Source organism: Engystomops pustulosus, chromosome 3 (genome assembly GCF_040894005.1).
Source record: "Engystomops pustulosus chromosome 3, aEngPut4.maternal, whole genome shotgun sequence".
Lineage (NCBI taxonomy): Eukaryota > Metazoa > Chordata > Amphibia > Anura > Leptodactylidae > Engystomops > Engystomops pustulosus.
In genome coordinates this window covers 106633646-106655202 of record NC_092413.1, presented here as the reverse complement: position 1 = coordinate 106655202, position 21557 = coordinate 106633646, and the positions used below count along the sequence as shown (strand labels likewise).

The following is a 21557-nucleotide window of genomic DNA, read 5'->3' as shown; positions in this document are numbered from 1 at the left end:
CTGCTGTTTCCTGTCCATTTCCGTGGTGTTTCCATCCTTTTCTGAGGTTCCCAGGTGTTTGGCCAAGCTTCCCTGTGCAGAGCCTTGGTCCCCTTGAAAAATGCTCGAGTCTCCCATTGGCTTCAATGGGGCTCGTTATTCGAGACGAGCACTCGAGCATCGGGAAAAGTTCGTCTCGAATAACGAGTACCCGAGCATTTTAGTGCTCGCTCATCTCTAGTGTTAATCCATCACCCATCACCAGGTTTAGCTACAGATGCAGAGTTTGCATTTACTCAGCTCTGTCTCCCTGCACTTCCTTTTTCCTCAGCCTCAGTTGACAGGCTGAGGGGGGACACAATTCAAATGCCTAGAATTTGTGGCAAGTGAAAGCACAGTTCAAAGACGTAGCATCCAGTGATAATATTACCCTAACACTCATGCTAATAATAAAGTCGATAACATGAAGAATTTTTTACCCCCAATTAGTAACTACATAGCCAAATGCTCTAATATGGAGTTTTTATTTTGTTTTATTAAGCACATTCATTTATGATTCTTTTTATATACAAAATAATTTTTAACTGGCAGATGCAGCCTTAGTAGGCTAACATCAGCATTTATAGCCAAATATCCATCAAAGATTCATTTAATAAGAACATTTTGGCAAAGCCTTTGAACTTTGAGTGCCATCAATTTTCAGTTGAAGCTTTTCTTTCTGGAATACTCCAAGGTTGTAGAGTTTGATCCTGTATAACTGTAAAGGTCAAATCAACAATGAAACAGAAAAAGATAACTTTAACTAAATTTTAGCATTTTTTGTATTCAGCATTTCTGTATTTGACAATCTAAACAAGAAATGTTGTACATATTAAAAACGCCGTCAAACTGAAGATTTATGAAAAATCTACAACTCACAGAATATATTAATATAAAGAATATTAAAAATCAGGCTTTAAAACTGGCCACATATTTTAGAGAGAACTGTGGTTCTTCTCATGCCCTATAACCCCAGCCTGACCTTCTCAACCATTCTTACAATACAAGTTCTGTACCTGATATTCCTCTACCTGTTACCAAGCCAGATCTATTTTGAGTTTCCCTTTAGCCCAGCCCACTAAATGCCGTCTGGTAGATCTCCTTGGGACTGCAGACTGAGAATCCAGTCAGCATAGCCTCCATCTTTTAATGTAACTTGAGGCTGCTAAACAGAAGATACCTTAGACTACAAATCCCTGGTTAACTGGCACCACAGTGTCTAAGCACTATCAAGTATCTCATTTCTCAGTGTGTAACTCTTTGCACAACCATGATAAGTAAAATCCAGTGCAACTAATGCATGTAATTTGCTGAACCAACAGCTCATCTCAGCACCACCATAAAGATGCAATATTACGTTGCACACCTCCAGCAATTACATATGTGCCATTGAGAGAAAATTGGAGTATCCTAATATATAGACAGGTTTAACCAATATTTGAATAATGCATATGGCCAGCTTTAGATTGTTTAAAAAATCATTTCAGATTCAGATATTCTTTGTACTGCTGAATATAAATAATTAGCAAAAACATAAAAAGTTAAGAGTTTCATTAATAATGGAATATAAGAATTAAGTGCATGTTCTATGTACTGAGACCAGCTCTGTTGAGATTATTTAGGGCACCATATATTTTCTTTAACACTCTGAGTGCCTAAAGTATGCCTGTGGAGTGCTTATGTCACATGGAACTGCTTGGTTTTCACATAAAACTTTTATCGTCACGTGAATCATTTCTTCATATAGTAGTGATTAGTTGAAATGATGCTGATTCGGATTGTGCTTCAATAATATTTTCCGTCCTTTATTACTATGAGTCACTAAGTTGTACTAAAAACATAAGAATCAAATCTCATGGATTTCCTTCAGATTATAGATTCTATCCATTTGCAAATGTGTTTGCATCAAGATAAGATGAGGATTCTGTATCAAAATAATCCTCAAGTCTCCACTGTAAGGTCTCGAAGGTTGGTCGATCCTCAGAGTTTGCATTCCAACAATCCATCATGATGTTATATAAGTCCTGGGGACAGCTGTATGGTTTAGGCATCCTATAACCTTGTTCAAGTTTTTCTAGTGCCTGCCTTCCAGTCAAGCCTGCACAAGAGAATAAAAAAGGTTAAAAATAATCCATGTAATTTTAAAATTTACATAAGGGAATAATTTCCATCAATGCTCGCTGTGGGATTCTTTAAAGCACATGATGACCTTGTCTTTTCAGTTAAAGTAAAGAGACCTTGATCAGCAATTAAAAAACATGAAATTGCTCAGCTAGTGAAACTGCAGGTAAACCATACTTGTAATTGCTCTCCGCATGCTGGGTTTCTTATTAAAGAATTTCAAATGAAAGTACAATTTACGGCAAGATGTAAGGAATGCTTTGCTTTATTTTAATAATAGATGGATCATTTCAATTAAATGAAAATGTGATCTCATCATTGTCTGCTCTTTTAGCTTCGCTCAGGATGTTTTATGAGCCACCAGTTAATAACACTCAGACAAAGGACAACAATGCTTAACGTTTCCTCCTTATAGGCAATCAACACTCTGGAATTTTTGATTTATTCTTTTCACTTACACTTTTACTATTATTGTCATTCATTTGCAAATCAGAGATAAAAATGTTCTCAAATAAATGTTGATTTTTAGCTACAACAGTTAAAAACTTTTTAAAATTATTTCTATAGTATTTTCTCCTTTGCATAGTATTTGAGAGAAAACTACATTTAACAGATAAAGTAGCCATGTTAAACAGACAGTCCATCAAGCAATCAGGAATCTTCAAACTATGTTTGTGCTTCATGATCAGTGCACAATGCTGTTGAGGATAAAATAGGTGCCTACATGCTTGTCCTGAGTAAAGGCATATTTTCAATGAAAAAAGTTAAGCATTAAAGGTACATCTAGCCCCACAAACCAAAATGAGTTGCTGTGCATGATAATGTTGAAATGAGTCAGTGGCTCCTGAGAATTATAAAATGACCCCCCATTCAGCATTGTAATCCTGTGGATTATAAAATGAACACTCCCACTTACATGGCAAGTGGGTGTGGAAGGCTGGGCGCTGGGTCGGGGATTGCAACATACACTGGTGCACCATGCACCAGTTAATTATAAATCCCCCAATGTATCTGGTGCATTAAGTGTGTTCCTCTTGTGAACTATGAGGATGTCTCAGGGCACAGTCCTCTTTTTAATTTTTTTTTTAAAGTGTCCCTTTTTATGTTTCATCCATGTGCATGCAGGTGATTGGGTCCTTATCTGTTGCTAGATGAGTTGTAATTATTTGATGGCAGCTTTTCGGAGTGCCTCTAACTACATGTTGTTGACTCTTTTGGTGTTTATTTTTTATTTAAAACTTATGTCATAGATAGCATGTTGTCATTAATTTTTCTGAATTACATAAGACTTGTTGATCCTTTGTTAATCAATAGCACAGGCGGTCCCCTACTTAAGAACACTCGACTTACATACGACCCCTAGTTACAAACGGACCACTGGATATTGGTAATTTATTGTACTTTAGTCCTAGGCTACAGTTACACAGGTGTCTGTAACAGTTATCACAGGTGTCTGTAATGAAGCTTTATTGTTAATCCTGATTCTTATGACAACCCAACATTTTTAAGATCCAATTGTCACAGAGACCAAAAAAGTTCTGGCTGGGATTACAATGATAAAATATACAGTTCCGACTTACATACAAATTCAACTTGAGAACAAACCTACAGACCCTATCTTGTATGTAACCCGGGGACTGCCTGTATAGACGATGTAATATGATGTGTCTATAACTTTTTTTTATTTTTCCATGCACAGAGCTGCATGAGGGCTTGTTTTCCGTGTAACACATTGTACTTCCTAGTTATGGTATTAAATATTTCATGTTTAATATGTTTCATATGTTTTAATATATAACAATATAAAAACCCTTTGCATGGGAAAAAAAATCTTAATTTCACCATATTCTGTGACTATGGCGTATGGAGATGTAAGGTATCTTTTCTTTTTTTGCAGGATGAGATGGCGTTTTTGTTGCTGCCATTTATAACTTTTTATAAGTTTTGTATTTTCTGATATGGAATAATTGGTTTTAGATCTGGATATTTGGGAACCGGCAATACCCATATATTTTTATATCAGTTCTAGGGAAAGGGGCATGATTTGAACTTTTAGGTTCAAAGAGGCCACAATGCCAGATTTCTTTAAATTGTTCCAAAGCATGCCAAATAAAATCTTTTAAGCTCTGCTATTGTGTCTTTCTTTTAGGATGCAGTATATTTTTTGTTATATCTTTATTAAAACCTAGGTTCTAGTGCCTTGTTAGCACTTTGAGATGAGTAGGTAGGTTTTGCATTGCAGTTTGGGGACACAGTCTCTAAAAGGTTCACCATCACTGCCCTAGGAGGTCTGACCATTCCTACTGTATACTAGAATACCATTGTATTGCAGTATTTGGCAGTTTTGCTATGGATCTGTAACAATGTGTCACCAGCATAATGTTACAGATCTGTGTAAATGACCGACCTGAGTTGGATATCATCGCTACCCAATGTTCAATGCTCTTTTAATTTTTTGCACTTCCATTTTTTAGTTGCCACATTCAGAAAACCATATCTTTTTTAATATTTTATTTCATGTAAACTTGGTTTCTGTGAGACCAATAGTACCTCCTAGCAACACCATTTATTAGTTTATGCAATGTACTTGGCATTTGGAATAAAACTCCAAATGAAGTGATATTACAAAAAGATTGCAAGTGTATCATTCTTTTTCAGACTTTGTTTGGGTGGTATACACACTGAATAGAGGAATCATAAAATGCAGAGAAGAAATCTGTTAACAGCCTTTGCTCACACAATGGCCATGTAATTACAGTTATTAAGTAATAACAAGCTTTTCTTGTGTAATATTGGCTGTTAACTAAAATACTTGCTAATCTCTCCATCCTGGATGCAATCCCACCATCCATGGCTATAGAGTCATGCCAAGAATGGAAAAGTGTGCTGTTAACCAGAAATGAAAGGATATCCACAACCAAAATCAAGCATCGTGACTGTTCTTATAATAGATATCCATGACCTCCTTCCTTCTTCTTATTTTAAGATTATGCTTATTAACTGAGCACCATCATGCTCTGTCTTCACAGGCTGTTACACTTTGCCATAGCATTTATCACCCTTAACCTGCTCCCTTTCTCTCACCTCGTATGCCAACCTTTAAAGCTAGAGAACAGAGGTGCTCAGGTAATACCCTTGTAGCACTTCTGACTTATTAGATAAATCTTCAAAAGTAATTTTGGAAAGAAGGTTGTCGTGGATAACAAATAGTCAACAGTCACAGTGCCTGGATCTATGAGTAAGTGTACCTGTTTTATTATGCTTCATTTTGGTGGTAGAATTCCTTTAAGTACAGTGAAATTAGACATGTAAAAACTGTATGAGAAACTAAACTCAAATTGCGAGTCACTAAGGGAAAAGGTGGCATCAGCACAGGCAACACCATGACCTGAACATACAATTGACAAGAATCAATCGTATGTGCATCTTTTTGCACGTATAATGGATTACAAGAGTGGTGCAGTAGAAACTCATGAGAAACTGCATGTTAGCCAGTACCCAGGTGGTAAGTCATAATTTAGATCCGGCCCCATTTAGATCCGGCTCCAGATGCTTGGCAAGCCAGCACTGGGCTCCCGTGGCCTTCTACAGTCGGGCAGGAGCCTCCTTCGGTCCAGACAGGAAGCTCCTGCCAGTCACAGTATAGTGCTTGATGCGGCCAGAAACGGCCACTCGAGCACTATTATTGGAGTGATGTGGCCGGAAGACAACCCCGGCGCACATCGCTCGATGAACTAGGATGCGCGGCCACGCGATGACGTCATCACGCAGCGGCGGGAGACTTAGGTGAGTACAGGGTTTTTATTTTTTATTAAAAAGGGCAGTAAAAAGATTGTAGCGGCCTGGGGCCCAATATACAGTATGACATAATTAATTATGAGGGGCAGCATAGAAAATAATTAATTATGAGGGGCAGCATAGGAAATAATTAATTATGAGGGGAAGCATATAAAATAATTAATGGTGGGGGGCAGCATATGAAATGATTAATGGTGGGGGGCAGCATAGGAAATGATTAATGGTGGGGGGCAGCATAGGAAATAATTAATGGTGGGGGCAGCATAGGAAATAATTAATGGTGGAGGCAGCATAGGAAACAATTAATGGTGGGGGGCAGCATAGGAAATAATTAATGGTGGGGGTATAGGAAATAATTAATTATGAGGGGCAGGATAGGAAATAATGGTGGGGGCATAGAAAATAATTAATTATGAAGGTCAGTCTGGTAATTAATGTGGGGAGAAGCCAATTTATTTTAAAACTTTAGTCCGGCCCTCCAACAGTATGAGAGAGACAGTGGCATAACTCGTTAAAAATAAAAATTACTGTAGAATAAGAATATGTACTTGTATGTATTTATTTAAAATGATTTATAATGAAATAAAAAAGTTACTAATGTGTTAAGGGTGTGTTATTTCAGTGAGTAAAATATTAATTATTCAGACCAAATATTGTGTTTATATCATTATATTAGGAATCAAAGTGCATTGTTTAATATATTACAGTACGATGTGGTCAACTGTGAGAGGTATAATAAATTGCTTATTTACTAAGGGTCCCGTGGCTGCATTTCGGTCAGGTTTTCCGACTTTTCGGGAATCGTGGGACAGGACATTAAGAAGGGCATTGTGTCGCACGCAATCGGATTTTGGTTCATTCGGGACGGCTTTCATGCAACACAAATCAGAGGGCAGGCCGTCGGACAATCCGTCAGATTTGGACAAACCGCGGGATTTAACTTTAAAATTGTGTCGCAAGTCAAGCACTTACATGCACCGGGAAGAAGATGGGTCTCAGGTGCACCTGTGTACCTCCGTCTGCCCTACTGCGCTCACCGCGCTACTTACCTCGGCGGGATCCAGCTGGGATCCAACACGCTCCCGCTGCCTAGTGCGCGCACACGCCGGCTCTGTTAGATTTAAAGGGCCAGCTCACCGGTAATTGGCGCTGGCCAGTTGCCCTTCCTGTTAAATTCCCAGCCCCTTCCTATGTTCCCTGTCGGATCTTTGTGCCTCACAACCTTAGAAAAAGCTTTGTTCCCATGTCCCTTGCATTTATTGTGATTTCCCGTTGTGACATCTGTTCTGTTCCTTACTACACACCTCTGCTGCCTACCTTCACCTGTTGCTACGTCCCCGACTCTGATCCTGTGCTGCCTGTCCTGACCTCTGCCTATCCCTGACTAAGATTCTGCCTGATGTCTGTGTACCTCGCAATGGTTGCCACTGCGGGCAAAGTTGCACCTGTGAAACAACCTGGTGGCACCATGCCGCAGTAAGTCCAACCTGCTTTGGGGCGGGCTGTGGTGAAAACTGGGTGCCACTTAGACTACGGTCCCAGGTGTTGGCTTACGTCATCGCCCCCAGTGGTCCAGTGGGTCCACTATCCCTGGAGTCTGGCATCCTTCCCATACCAGTGGTATCTTTAAAGCTGGTATATATTTATATGTGCGGTATATTCCCTGCAGGCAACATATATGTATTGCTGGCAGTATTCAGCTTGCATAAACACACTACAAATAACAAATATAGTTTCTCCTTGATGACATTCAACCTTTTTCAACAAAAGTTTTCAGATAAAATCTAATTAAAAAACAAATCAGAAAAACAAACAAACTACATAAAAATATGAAGCATAAGTTTCTTTCCAATATAGTGTTGGCATGAAAGACACATTTACCGGGGTATGGCATCTTTCCATATGTTGCTATTTCATAGAGGAGAACACCAAATGACCAAACATCAGACTTAACACTGAATTTGTTACTTCGGGCTGCTTCTGGTGCGGTCCATTTTAAAGGAAGCTTTGTATCTTTTGTGGCATGGTAAACATCATCCTCCTCCTTAAAAAGTAATTAGAAAAGCAGGTTATGAAGTTTGGTATTTCCACAATGTATCTAGCTAATTAAGGCCTCATTCACATGGCTGTGTGCTCGCCCAGACCGGATCATCTGCGAGCACAGGGCTGGTAGGAGGAAGTGGGAGGGGTGGGTGCTCTTCACCACTCCTCCCTCCATAGGTAGACGAGCTGCCATGACTCAATGTGCACCGCACCATTACCTATAGAGGTCTATGGTCAGATGATTTGCACCAGATCACAGCCCCTAGTATGGCCATGTAAATGAGCCCTAAGGGTGTACAGAATATGCTTATGGAATGAATACGCATTTGAAAATGATCTTAGGTACTTTTTAATATTTTACAGATAAAATAATTGTTAAATCTTCTATAAAGAAACAGAATATCTCACTAGTTAAAGCTTTACCTTAAAAACCCTGGCTAGTCCAAAATCGGCCACTTTATATACTCCATTTTCCCCAACAAGCACATTTCTAGCAGCTAAATCTCGGTGGATAAAGTTTTGTCTTTCCAAATATGCCATTCCAGATGCCACTTGCGCACCTATGTCTATCTGTTGAGGAACCTTGATTGTTGCACCATTGTCAGCTGAAATGAAGTATTCAATAAGTAAACAATTCATTAGTACTTTGTATGCCACTGAGAAATAAGAACTTTTGAAGTTCATTTTAAGTTTTTAAATAAAAAAATCACATGTATCCACACATGGATCCATGAATATAGCTGTGTAATTGTAAATAAAATTGTAAAATATATGTGCAAAATTATCAGACATATTCATTGAGCCTTAAAGTGAATAACCCACCCTCATTATACATATATATATATATATATATATATATATATATATATATATATATATATATACACAGGCAGTCCCCGGGTTACGTACAAGATAGGTTCTGTAGTTTTCTGTAGAATTTGTATGTAAGTCAGCACTGTATATTTTATAATTGTAGCTCCAGACCAATTTTTTTGGTCTCTGTGACAATTAGATTTTAAAAATGTTGGATTGTCATAAGTACCAGGATAAACAATAAATCTTCATTACAGACACCTTTAATAACTGTTATAGTTGTTTATTGTAGCCTGGAACTAAAGTACAGTAAATGACCAACATCCAGAGTTACGTTTGTAACTAGGGGTCGTCTGTAAGTCGAGTGTTCTTAAGTAGGGGACAGCCTGTATATATATATATATATATATATATATATATATATATATATATATATATATATATATATATATATATGGATGAGCTTGGGTTTAACACCATATATATGTGTGTGTAGGTATCTGTATATATAAAGATAAAATACTGAATTCATGGAACATTGCTCTTTACAGTGCACAGATCAATTTACGTTCAAGGGATCAGATCTAACCATAAAAGTGACAATAAGTAACTCATGACAAGCAATCGGGTGTTTTTATTATTGGTATAGTGCCTTTCATTTGAGCTGTAAGTAATTGTTATTCTGCTAATAGCCAAAGTTTCGTTATTGCCAAAGAAATTCATTACATTTCTCCAACTTTTCTTTCCTGAAACTGCAATATTTCACATCCTTGTCTAGTACAGAGCAATACAATTTCAACCAGGAACAAATGCATCCACATTTTTCAAGGTAAAGAGACTTTGAACTTGCTGCACTGCAGTCCTTGTGTAATTGTGATATAATTAAAAGGGCTTTTCAGCAACAATTATTCTTTATTGGTTTGACCTTTTAATTAAAAGAGCAAAGTTTCCTCAAATACTCCAATGTGTATTGGCCATTGGAAGAGACCTATTAAAATCTTTTTTACAATACACACTGATTGAAAAACACACTAAAGCAGATAAGCTCGCCAACACTGACTCAGGAAGACCGGAGAGCTCCCCATTTAATGATAACTCCTTCGGCATCTCCGCACCACCATACTTCAGCTCCTCCACAGCCCTCGCCGCCTCTCCATGATCCGCTTTGGCTTTACATTCAACAACTGCCTACCAAGCAGGATTTTAGAGAACTGATCGATGAAGTCAAGGAGACTTGTAGACAGGAAATCGCTGCAGTGCACAGAGATGTACAACAAGTGGCGCACAGAGTTGATGTGTTAGAAGATGACCATAATGCAGCCAGAGCGGTAGTGTCGACTCTACAACAACAAATGTCAACACAGGCCTCAACTATCAGAGACCTGAGACGTCATATTGAAGACCTCGATAATAGAGGACGGAGACATAACATTAGAGTTCGAGGCATCCCAGAACAACAAGGCGAAGAAAACGTGCAAGGATACCTGCAACAACTATTTAACACAATCTTAGACAGACCGGTGGATACCATAATCAAGATGGACCGAGCTCATAGAGCCCTCCGCCCAAAAACCTCTGGTCCTCCTCGAGATGTTATATGCCACATCACCGATTATGTGCTCAAGGAGGAAATCATGAAAAGATCTCGACTGCAGAAATCGGTAACTTTTATGGGAGCCCGCCTTCAACTTTACCAAGATCTTTCGTGGATTACTCTTCAGCAACGTCGCGCTCTGAGACCCCTACTCGACTTGTTGAGAGATCAAGGTATACCCTACCGTTGGGGATTTCCCTTCAGTTTAACAGCCAGAAAAGATGGTCGCTCGGCTACTCTACGCTTTCCAGAGGACCTACCCACTTTTTGTGATACGTTTCAGCTTACTCTTCCGGTCCTACCTGACTGGCCCCAACAACCTGCCCCGGTGGATCTACCCTCTACCTGGCAACCAGTTCACCAATTGAAGAAGCGTCAAAGAGCCCCTGAACCTGATCGCAGATCCTCGTCCGGAAGATGAGTATTGCTGCTACCTCCCCTTGCCCTTCTCTGTCCCTACACTATAACCTGGATCGCCTATGTGGTCCCTTCGTTTATCACATCTCTAAAACCCTCCCCCCGCCTCCCCTACCATCAGCCAACTGACTGGCTACAAGCCGGTATTTTTGTCCCAGTCACCTGCTCACTTCCCATTACTAAGCCCCTGTGACTGATACACATGGACCCTACACTATCGCTCTAGGGCACGCTGTGACTCCTGTATTTTACTTTTGAGTCACGACGGTGGATAAGTACATGTTCTCCCCCATAGTAAATCTTCCTGATTGCCCTCGCTCCTTGTTTATGGAGCTGATGCCCTCGCAGATGGAATGGACTACATCCTGGAAGATTTACGGCGAGACCAGCTATAGGCTAACCTCGCTATTTCAAATTGCCTTTTTTTTCTTATTGGTTTTCTGGTTTATGTGTTTTATGTTGTTTAACAGGTTATCCCATGGATCCCTATATAAGTTGTCTTCCACAGGTTTTAAACCTAGGGCAGGAACAGAATACGGCCGGGTTCCCCCGGGAGGCCCACAGGCCGAGTTTCTGCCAGCCATACAAATTTCCAATATAGACGAATGGTTGATACATATTGATTATGGTTAAATTGCTCTCACTAAATACTAAAGGTTTAAACTCTGATGTTAAAAGGAGGCTTGTACTGAAAGAGTTGCGCCAGGCAAAGGCAGACATTGCATTCCTTCAGGAAACTCATTACACGGCTGCAGGGTCTTTTCATTTTGCTAAGCACTGGTATCCAACAGCGTTCCTAGCAAATGCCCCAACTAAGAAATCGGGAGTAGCTATTCTCATATCCCGACATTGCCCATTCCAACTAGCTGGGGTAGAAGCTGATCCAGATGGCCGCTACATTATTCTCAAGGGCTCTATCCTAGGCATTAACATGATATTATGTAATGTATATGTCCCTAATTCACGACAACTTCCGTTCCTAAACAAGGTTCTTTCGAAATTGTCCTCAACCCAAAATGAACTCTTAATAATAGGGGGAGACTTTAATGCCACGTTCTCAGAACATATGGACCGACTCACCTTACCCCCCCGTTCAGCACCCCAGGCAGCAAAGGTTCTAGCTTTAGGCCTCCGCCGCATAATTCGTAGACACTCACTGTATGATCTGTGGCGGGTGAATAACCCAACGGCTAAAGAATTCACATACTATTCTCCCCTCCACAGAACACATACACGCATTGACTATTTTTTTGGGAACTACCCAGCTTTACGTACTTTAGCTGAGGCGACTGTAGGCCATATCACATGGTCGGACCATGCACCGATCCATTTAGACTTACAAGTTGAAGATACCCCTGCCAGGTCCCCCCATTGGCGCTTAAATGAAACGCTCCTTACTTCTCCTCTCTCGAGGGAATCCCTACGGACGGTCCTTGCTAATTATTTCAAAGAAAATACGCCCTCAGCACCCTCTGTCCCAATTCTATGGGAGGCTCATAAAGCAGTTTTTAGGGGAGAGGCTATATCCCTGGCCACTAAGTTGAAGAGGGATAGAATACTACATTACTCCAGATATAAGCAAAACCTTAGACTGGCTGAAAGGGAGATGGCCGCACATCCAACCCCCTCCCTACTTAGACGGGTACAGATTCTTCGCTCCAAAATTAGGGAATTAGATCTCCTGGATTTAGAACGCATTATCAAATACTCGAAGCGCAAATATTATGAATTTGGTAACAAAGCCCACTCGTTATTAGCGCATCAGCTTAAACAGAAAACTTCCACCCAAAACCCATATGCTATTAAAGATAACCAGGGCACCTTACATCACCATCCCACGAAAGTAGCTGAACTGTTCCATACTTATTATTCAGACCTATACTCCCTTCCCTCTCCTATACCTACCTCCCCTGAGCGGAACACTAAAATAGACCACTATTTGTCTCAATGCCATTTACCTAGACTCCCTACAGAGGCGTTGACTCACTTAAACCAAGAAGTAACAATTGAGGAGGTTGAGGAGACAGTAAAAGGTCTACCAGGGGGTAAAGCCCCAGGCCCTGATGGCTATACTTATCTTTATTATAAAACCTTCCTCACTCTCCTAGGCCCCCACATGGTCACATTATTTAATAGATTCCTTCAAGGTGAACCGATTCCTCAGACAATGCTCTCTTCATATATTACAGTTATTCCCAAACCAGGCAAGGACCCTTCAGAATGTCCTAGCTATAGACCTATAAGCCTACTAAATGCCGACCTAAAAATATTTACCAAACTTTTAGCTAATAGGCTAAGCGAATGGCTTCCACAACTGATCCACAAGGACCAAGTGGGATTTGTTAGATATCGACAAGCAGGGGATAATACACGACGTACTATCGATCTTATAAGCTTAACACAAAAAACTAAGTCGGAGGCGTTGCTTCTGTGTCTTGATGCCGAAAAGGCTTTCGATCGCTTAAATTGGCAATTTATGTTTAAAACACTTGCTCGCTTTGGATTGCGTGGGCCCTTTGTGGAAGCCCTGAAGGGTCTATATGCTACTCCAACGGCACAAATCCGACTCTCTCATGCTCACTCTGCCCCCTTAACTATAAATAATGGGACTCGTCAGGGATGCCCCCTATCTCCCCTACTTTATGTTTTGAGTATCGAACCCCTGGCAGCAAATATTCGAAATAACCCAGACATTAAAGGTATTAAGGTGAGGGACAAGCAATTTAAAGTTGCCTTATTTGCTGATGATGTACTCCTCACACTCGCTGATCCTCTTGTTACTCTACCGAATCTCCATACTACTATTGAGGACTACAGCATAGTATCAGGATATAAAATTAACCACACTAAAACGGAAGCCCTACCGCTGAATCTACCCCCTTCTACACTTAATTCTTTACAAAGTAATTTTCGATACTCCTGGCACCCAACCTCCCTCAAATACCTAGGGATTAAGCTTACCCCTACTATCTCTTCCCTATATAAGGAAAATTTCCCTCCCCTCATACAAGATGTGAGAAAACAGCTACAAAGTTGGCGCCCCTTATATTTATCTTTATTGGGTAAAATAGCAGCAATTAAAATGTCAATCCTTCCAAGATTTTTATATTTGTTTGAGACACTTCCGGTTAGAGTCCCGGTAACATCTTTACGATTGATTCAGTCACTTTTTTTAGATTTTCTGTGGAACTCTAAAAGACACAGAATTCCGAAAACGGTCCTGGTGGCACCAAAATCAAAAGGAGGTCTTGGCCTTCCAGACATAACTATGTATTACTACGCGACACATCTGCGGCATATAGTCTCCTGGACATCCTTACCTGCCTACAATAGGTGGACTGAGATTGAAAAACTCTGGTTGGCCCCGGTACATCCCAGCTCATTAATCTGGGGTCCTCCGGTGGAAATTCCCAACTCATCTTTATTAGCCCCTATGGCCTTCACCAGAGATATATGGAGCAGATGTCGGATTCGTTATTCTTTAGCGACAAATAGGTCACCGCTCACCCCCTTTTTATATACCCCACACTTACCCCAAAGTCTTGGAGCAGACTTTGTTAATTTTTGGAAGCCAATGAACATTTTCCGAATTAGAGACCTGGCCCACCCTACGACTAAACAACTCCTTACTATCACAGATCTCTGTTCTGCATCCGATCAATTTACCCCAGTAACTGATACTTATCCCCAGATCTATCAATTTTGTCTTAAAATATTGGGATCCGCCTCCATACCACCCCTCACAGCATTTGAACGGATTAGTCTAAATAATTCCACATCAAAGGGTCTGATCTCAGATATATACGTTCTACTTATGACACAAACAAACCCAGAACCAGTTAGACACTCATATATGCTTAAATGGGAGGAATGGTTAGGTAAAACATTACCGGAGTCAGTATGGAAGATAGTTTGGGAGAATGCACCCAGAGGAGCTCTGTCAGCCATTTATAAAGAGAATCAGTATAAAATCCTGATGCAATGGTACCATACACCAATGCTACTCCACAGACTTAACCCACTTATTCCTGACATATGCTGGAGGTGCGATGGACCTGGGGCATCTTTATTTCACATCTTCTGGGAGTGTCCATTTATCCAAACTTTCTGGTCTGAGGTTCACATGCTACTACAGAAAACCCTAGACACTACATTAGAAAAAGATCCGGTAGCGTTTCTCTTGGGACTGCCTCCATTAGGACTAGGGAAGCCCCGAACTAGGTTATTTCTACATATCTTGAGTGCAGCAAAAACTCTAGTTCCATTATTCTGGAAGAAGTCGACTCCCCCTACTTTATCAGATTTATGTACGCGTGTGCGGCACATGAGAACACTGGAATATATGACCGCCTCTCTACATGAAAAGACGGACCAATTCTGTACGATCTGGGCCTCTTGGGACGCTATAGAAGACGGCCTTCCTTAGTGAAATAAACCTCATTACTATGGAGACACATAGGAGATCCATGGGTAGTTTCTTTTCTTCCGTATACACTGTTCTTCCTCCGGGAATGTTTATGTTTATTTTTCTTTAATTCCTAAATGCTGATATTTAGATGTGAAGTTTCAGAATAATAATATGAAAGTAGACGCTTAACAGAAAATGGACCTCTTGATGGTCCCTGTTCATTCTTGTCCTTGATAACGACAAGTTATTTGCTGGACCAATACATTGTCTACATGATGTATATGTTCTGCTACCTATTATGCAGGTTCTACAAGAACTTATTGTGAATACAATGTACACTTTTCATGACTATAATGACCCTGTTGTACTATCTGTTATATTTGTGAAACTTTAAACTATTCAATAAAATGTAAGTTGGAAAAAAAAGAAAAACACACTAAAGGACTGCTACAATGGTTAAGCCTGTGTGTGAGAATATATATAAATATATATTGTAGTCAGAAATAAAGATGGGAACAAATGAGTTAAAAATATAAATAAATGAAAAACATCATGTAGGGCAGTGGTGGCGAACCTATGGCACGGGTGCCAGAGGTGGCACTCGGAGCCCTTTCTTTGGGCACTCAGGCCATCGCCCCAATTTCACTAAACAGGACCAAATCCACCATATCTTCCTGCAGTCCCAAACAACTTAAAGGATGCTGCTCTCAGTTCTATTTTAAAGTAACACATGTCTTTGGAGGTCCTCCTGCTGGACCCACCATTCTTCCTGGAGAGAAGCTACAGCGATGGTCTGAATTGCCCACCTTCTTTCAACGGCATTGGTGGCCTTAGGAGAGCCAATACAATTGAATGATGTTGAAGAACTGGTAGCAATAAGTTACTGCTTTAAATGCCATGTTGGCACTTCATGGTAAATAAGTGGATTTTCGTTGTAGTTTGGACACTCGGTCTCTGAAAGGTTCGCCATCACTGATGTAGGGCAATCAGCAAACAGTATGTTATAGAACATGAGTAGCTGAGCAGATTAGAGCGATTAGAGTTTTTTTTACATGCAAATTGTATTTGTAACATATGTTTCCTCCCTCTAGAAAATGATAAACCCCGGATTAGAAGGCGCACCATCAATAAACACCTGCTAAAACATCTAGGTTCATATATAAGGCGCACTGGATTTTAAGGCGCACCTGATTATAAGGATGAATGACCAGCAGGTGGCAGACCAGTGCACAGTTCAAGGCAGCTGTTGTCTGTAAGTATGGTTCATATATAAGGCGCACTGGACTATAACGCGCACCTTTTATTTTTTTGAGAAAATCAAAGGATTTTTTGTGCGCCTTATAGTCTGAAAAATACGGTAACAGATAAAACTACTATCCCTGTTAAAGGGATATTTTAGAAATAAGAATAATGAATATTCAAATGGCACATTAAAATATGATCTAATGTGTAATTATTTGTTATTTAAAATTTATCTCCCCTTATCAAACATATACTGCAATGAAAAATGAAAATGCTAATGGCTCTTCAATTAACCCTGTGACTTTGTCCCAGTGTAGAAGGCACAGGACTGAAGATGGCTGCTGGTCACATGTCCACATCACATGTCCTGCAACTGACTGGGCAGGTCATGTGATTATCACTACATTTGGCTGTAGTTGGTTGGTTGCTTGCAGTAAATTTTTTGTCAGTGAAAGGGTGGAGCCTATCACGCTTAGAGGGCAAAGCCATTATCTAGGGGCATAGGAGCCTCAGATAACTGTTCTGAGGGGTCAGTTCATGGTGGAGTAAAGGTGTGTGAGGCAACACAGGACTGTGTGGGAGAAAGGACAATAGTGATGTCATTTATTGGGGCTGGAGGAACAAGAGAGATGTACTTACATGCCATTGCATATTAGGAGTCTGGGGGGGGGGGGTGTATTAACTTGAAACCATGTTGGAAGGATTCAGTGATTGCCTTACATATAGTAGTGTATGTTGGACAGGTGATTTTTTTTTTCTTATAAAGTAAAAATAAATAAATTACAGTACAGGCAGTCCCCAGGTTACGTACTAGATAGGTTCCATAGGTTTTATACTTGTAGTTCCAGACAAAATTTTTTTTGCCCCAGTAACAATTGTCATTTCAAAATTTTGTGCTGTAGTGGGACCAAAGATTATCAAAAAAAGCTTAATTACAGACACTCTACAGCTGATCATTGCAGTCTGGGACTATAGTAAAGCAACCAGAGAGCTTAGAATTCTAGGTGCAATGTCTTACATTTTCATAAAAAATGGGAAATGCGTGACAGATCCTGCGTGACCGCCAAGTTTAAGGGGTTAACAAGGAATCTCCAATCACAGGTGTTAGAGACGAGTGTAAGCTAGTACCGGAGAGCAGGTACCAGAAGCTAGATGTAGTAGTATGTTGCATGTCGGCAAATCATTGCCGACCGTGACGTGCAGCTACATCCAATGTCAGAAAGGGGTTAAAGAGAACCTGTCATGCAAATTAACCCCCTTAAAATAAAGACTTCATTAAAAACTATGTTTAAAAAGCATTGCCCTTATCCCTAAATAGTTCATTTCCAACTTATATGCAACTCATCTGATGTGAATCCATCAAAATGAATGAATCAATGAATCCCTGCACTGGCACTGTTCTGCCTCCTTGTTCCTGATTGACAGGTCTCAGGGCTATCATATTCTGCTGTATGGAACATTGAGAGAGAGGATGGGGAGGAGTAGAATTTCATAGACGATGGGGAGGAATAGATTTCCATAGAGACTGCTGTGATTTCATGTGATTGGATATATGCATGTTGTACAGTTTGCTAATGTTAAGAGGCTAAAGGACTTGTGATGATGTCACCTTGGTCATATGACATGCTGAGAAGAGTCATTGGACATGGGGAGAAGTAGATGGGAGGGGCTGACTGAGCAGGACAAGCCTTCTCTGGTGCCAGGGAATGTAATATAAAGTTGTCACTAACTGAATATGTGAAAATGTGGTGACACGTTTTCTTTAACTCTCTAGAACTGAAGACTTTTCTGGCTCTGGCAGAATGGTGAAAACTGTTTTCAGTAACATGGGATTAAAATGTAATTCAATTTAATTTTCAATTGTAACTTACTTTGTAGATACACAAGCAAACTGCCATGTCTCATGAGCTCTGTTATAATATAGATTGGTTCTTCCAAACTGCACACTGCATACAACTGGATAAGCTTTGGATGTCTGAGACTCTTCATAAGTTGTGCCTCCCTTAAAAAGTCTTCTGGGTTCATTGACCCTTAGGAAAACAACAAATAAAAAATAAACATATGTTATTTTACCGTGGCTTAAACCATGTCAGAATGAATGATTTTGTTGTTTATGTATCTGCCTTAAAACAAGAGTGGTAAACACATCCTAAATGTGTACATTCTCTCTCCCATCCCAGCAAAGATTTCAGTATAGGACATAAAATATCTCTGCATCAGTTGATGTTGAGAAGTTGGCCCAGAGAGGAAACTTAGACATATCCGTAATTCAACGAAGTAGCTATATAGTCACATCATTAACATGTAATAGCAATGTGATATTGAAACTAAATTTTAGTATAGGCTATAAACAATCACAATTGACACACAATGCAGGACACATGTTCCCGCACACAGTTCACCTCCCCCTGTAGCTGCTCAGTTTAAAAAATAATAATCTAGTAAGCACAGAATATCATTTGTACGCATGCTCTGCAAACCACCGAAATCTCTCTACAAGGCTACAGTCGGGTAATTGAGGTGATGGGTAGAGGATCAGCACAGCAGTTTGATACACAGATAAAACCTACTTACGGTACTTCTGTGTGTGCTTTATCTTCTCAGTTCTCTATACTCCCCCTCCCCCACTGTCCTTGAATGAGGGGAGAGTGATTGCATCTACTAAACAGCCCTGCTAAGGGTTCATTCACGGCCGAATAAAATGAAACCCTTCCTGCTGTAGCCCTTTTCCATTTTTGAATTTCCATTTTATGCTCCCCTTATAAAACAAACCATAACTTTTGTTTAGTTTTCTGTGTACAGAGCTTTATGAAGGATTGTTTTCTGCATAATAAATTGTACTTCCTAGTGGCGGTATTTAATTTGCAATGTTGTGTACTGGGAAGCGATAAAAAAAAAATTCCAAATGCAGTTAAATTGACGTTAAAAAAATGCATTTACACCAGTTTCCTGCAAGCTCTTTTTTCCACTTTCACTGTGTACTCTTCCTTTTTCACTGGGTCGGGTAATCACAGGGATGCCAAATTTACATAGATTTTATTAGGTTTAAAAAAATTTAAAACATTCTGGACAAAAAAATGTCTTCGTTTTGCCATATTTTGAAGCTAAGGACTTTTTCATACTTTGGTGTACAGAGATGTGCAAGGTTTTAATTTTTTGTGGAAAGCAATTACATTTTCATTATTACTCCCATTCTTTGAACTACACAACCATTTGAACACTGTTTATTCTAATTGTGTTGCAAAATTGTGAAAGAGTGGAGATTCAGACATGTGGGAGCTATTTTCCATTACTACAGTATTGGAATAAATGGAGAAATTGTCATGGCACACAGATCTCAGGGAATGACAGTTCCTGCAGTCTTATAAAGACTCCAGCTGACATGCAAATATGCATCTTTACCAGCAGCATGCTGACACATGTGATTGGTGCCAGCACTGATCATGGTTGTTAACAGTAGATGTTTGTTTAATATGCAGCAAACACCTGGGCCAGGGGCGCACCTACCATGAGGCGAGTTGAGATTCTCGCCTCAGACGGCACGCCTCCTGCTGGTTGTGAAGGGCGGCATTTTCAGCTAGGACGTGTCACTGTACAATGTGCCGACACGTCCTGGCTGCCTGTGACTGCAGGAGGAGAGCCTCCACCCGCCTCCCCACCTCATACCCCTCCTAGCCAGCTCCCAGAGGCGTAACAACAGGGGGCCTGAATGGGCACCCGCCCATCTAATCCGCGGGCACTGCACCGGACCTGCCTTCTTCATCCGCCACAGCCCGGCCTCCCCATGTCATCTGTGGCCCTTCACATGTGCAGCCGCCCACCCATTTGATCTTCGGCTGGGCCCGCCCTTCACATCAGCGGCTGCCCAGCCCCTCCGTTCCGCGGCTGTTCCTGTCATGCGCGCCCATTCCCTCTGCGGCCTGGTCTGCTATACATTTGCAGCCGCCGCCCCCTCCATCCCAGGCTGCTGCCCTTCCTTCTCATTCGCGGCAGGTCGGCGCGCTAACCCCATATGCCGCCGGCCACTCTGCTTTTCCACCTATAGCCGCCGGCCACTTCTCATCCGCGGCGAGCACCACCCGTTCCAGCCGAGGACGTTAGGCCCGCCCATCCGCAGCTGCCCGCCAAGTCTTTCTCATCTCTGGCCCAACCTTGCCAGCACACTGCCAGCAAATGTATGTACTTTTTATATTTTTAGAAGGGTGTATATATATATGTATATGCATTGCTGCATGAGTGTATATACTGTAGAAGTGTGAATAAATATGTGTTTATACTGTCTATTTGTGTATATATTGTATGTGTGTAACTCAGCGTCACTACGCCTGACCGACTCAGCCCTACTACACCTGACCAACTCAGCTCTACTACACTGGACCGACTCAGCCCTACTACACCTGACCAACTCAGCTCTACTACACTGGACTGACTCAGCCCTACTACACCTGACCAACTCAGCTCTACTACACTGGACCAACTCAGCCCTACTACACCTGACCAACACAGCTCTACTACACTGGACCAACTCAGCCCTACTACACATGACCAACTCAGCTCTACTACACTGGACCAACTCAGCCCTACTACGCCTGACCGACTCAGCTCTACTACACCTGACCGACTCAGCTCTACTACACCTGACCGACTCAGCTCTATTACACCTGACCGACTCAGCTCTACTACACCTGATCGACTCAGCTCTACTACACTTGACCGACTCAGCTCTACTACACCTGACCGACCCAGCTCTACTACACTTGACCAACACAGCTCTACTACACTGGACCAACTCAGCCCTACTACGCCTGACCAACTCAGCACCGCCACGCCTGACCAACTCAGCCCTGCTGCATCTATATATTGTCCTAACCATTTTGCCACAAATAATAATAAAAAGCAATCATTTGGATGTACAATCTCTAAAATGGTATTGATGGAAACATCATCTTTTCCAGCAAAAAAGCTCCATAAGTATGAAATGGTCCTACATATATGTTAGAATATTTGGAATCTCCCTGATCTCCCTGATCTTAAAGGGGAGATATAATTTGGGGCGCACAGTGACAGCTGTAAAAACAGCCCACAAGAAAATGTCGCAATTGC

At 40.9% G+C, this 21557-nt stretch overlaps 1 protein-coding gene across 1 annotated transcript in view; it reads right to left on the bottom strand.

Moving 5' to 3' along the window:
• Positions 1-487: 487 nt before the first annotated feature.
• The window catches only part of FRK (fyn related Src family tyrosine kinase), an 81417-nt gene continuing 60347 nt past the window's right edge, over positions 488-21557 (bottom strand). Inside the window, exons 5-8 of the mRNA XM_072141743.1 lie at positions 18326-18484; positions 8404-8585; positions 7819-7981; positions 488-2116 (exon numbers count right to left, since the gene is read on the bottom strand). Of these exons, the coding sequence (XP_071997844.1) occupies positions 1899-2116; positions 7819-7981; positions 8404-8585; positions 18326-18484 (722 nt within the window). The 3' untranslated portion in view covers positions 488-1898. The remainder of the gene's footprint in view (positions 2117-7818; positions 7982-8403; positions 8586-18325; positions 18485-21557) is intronic.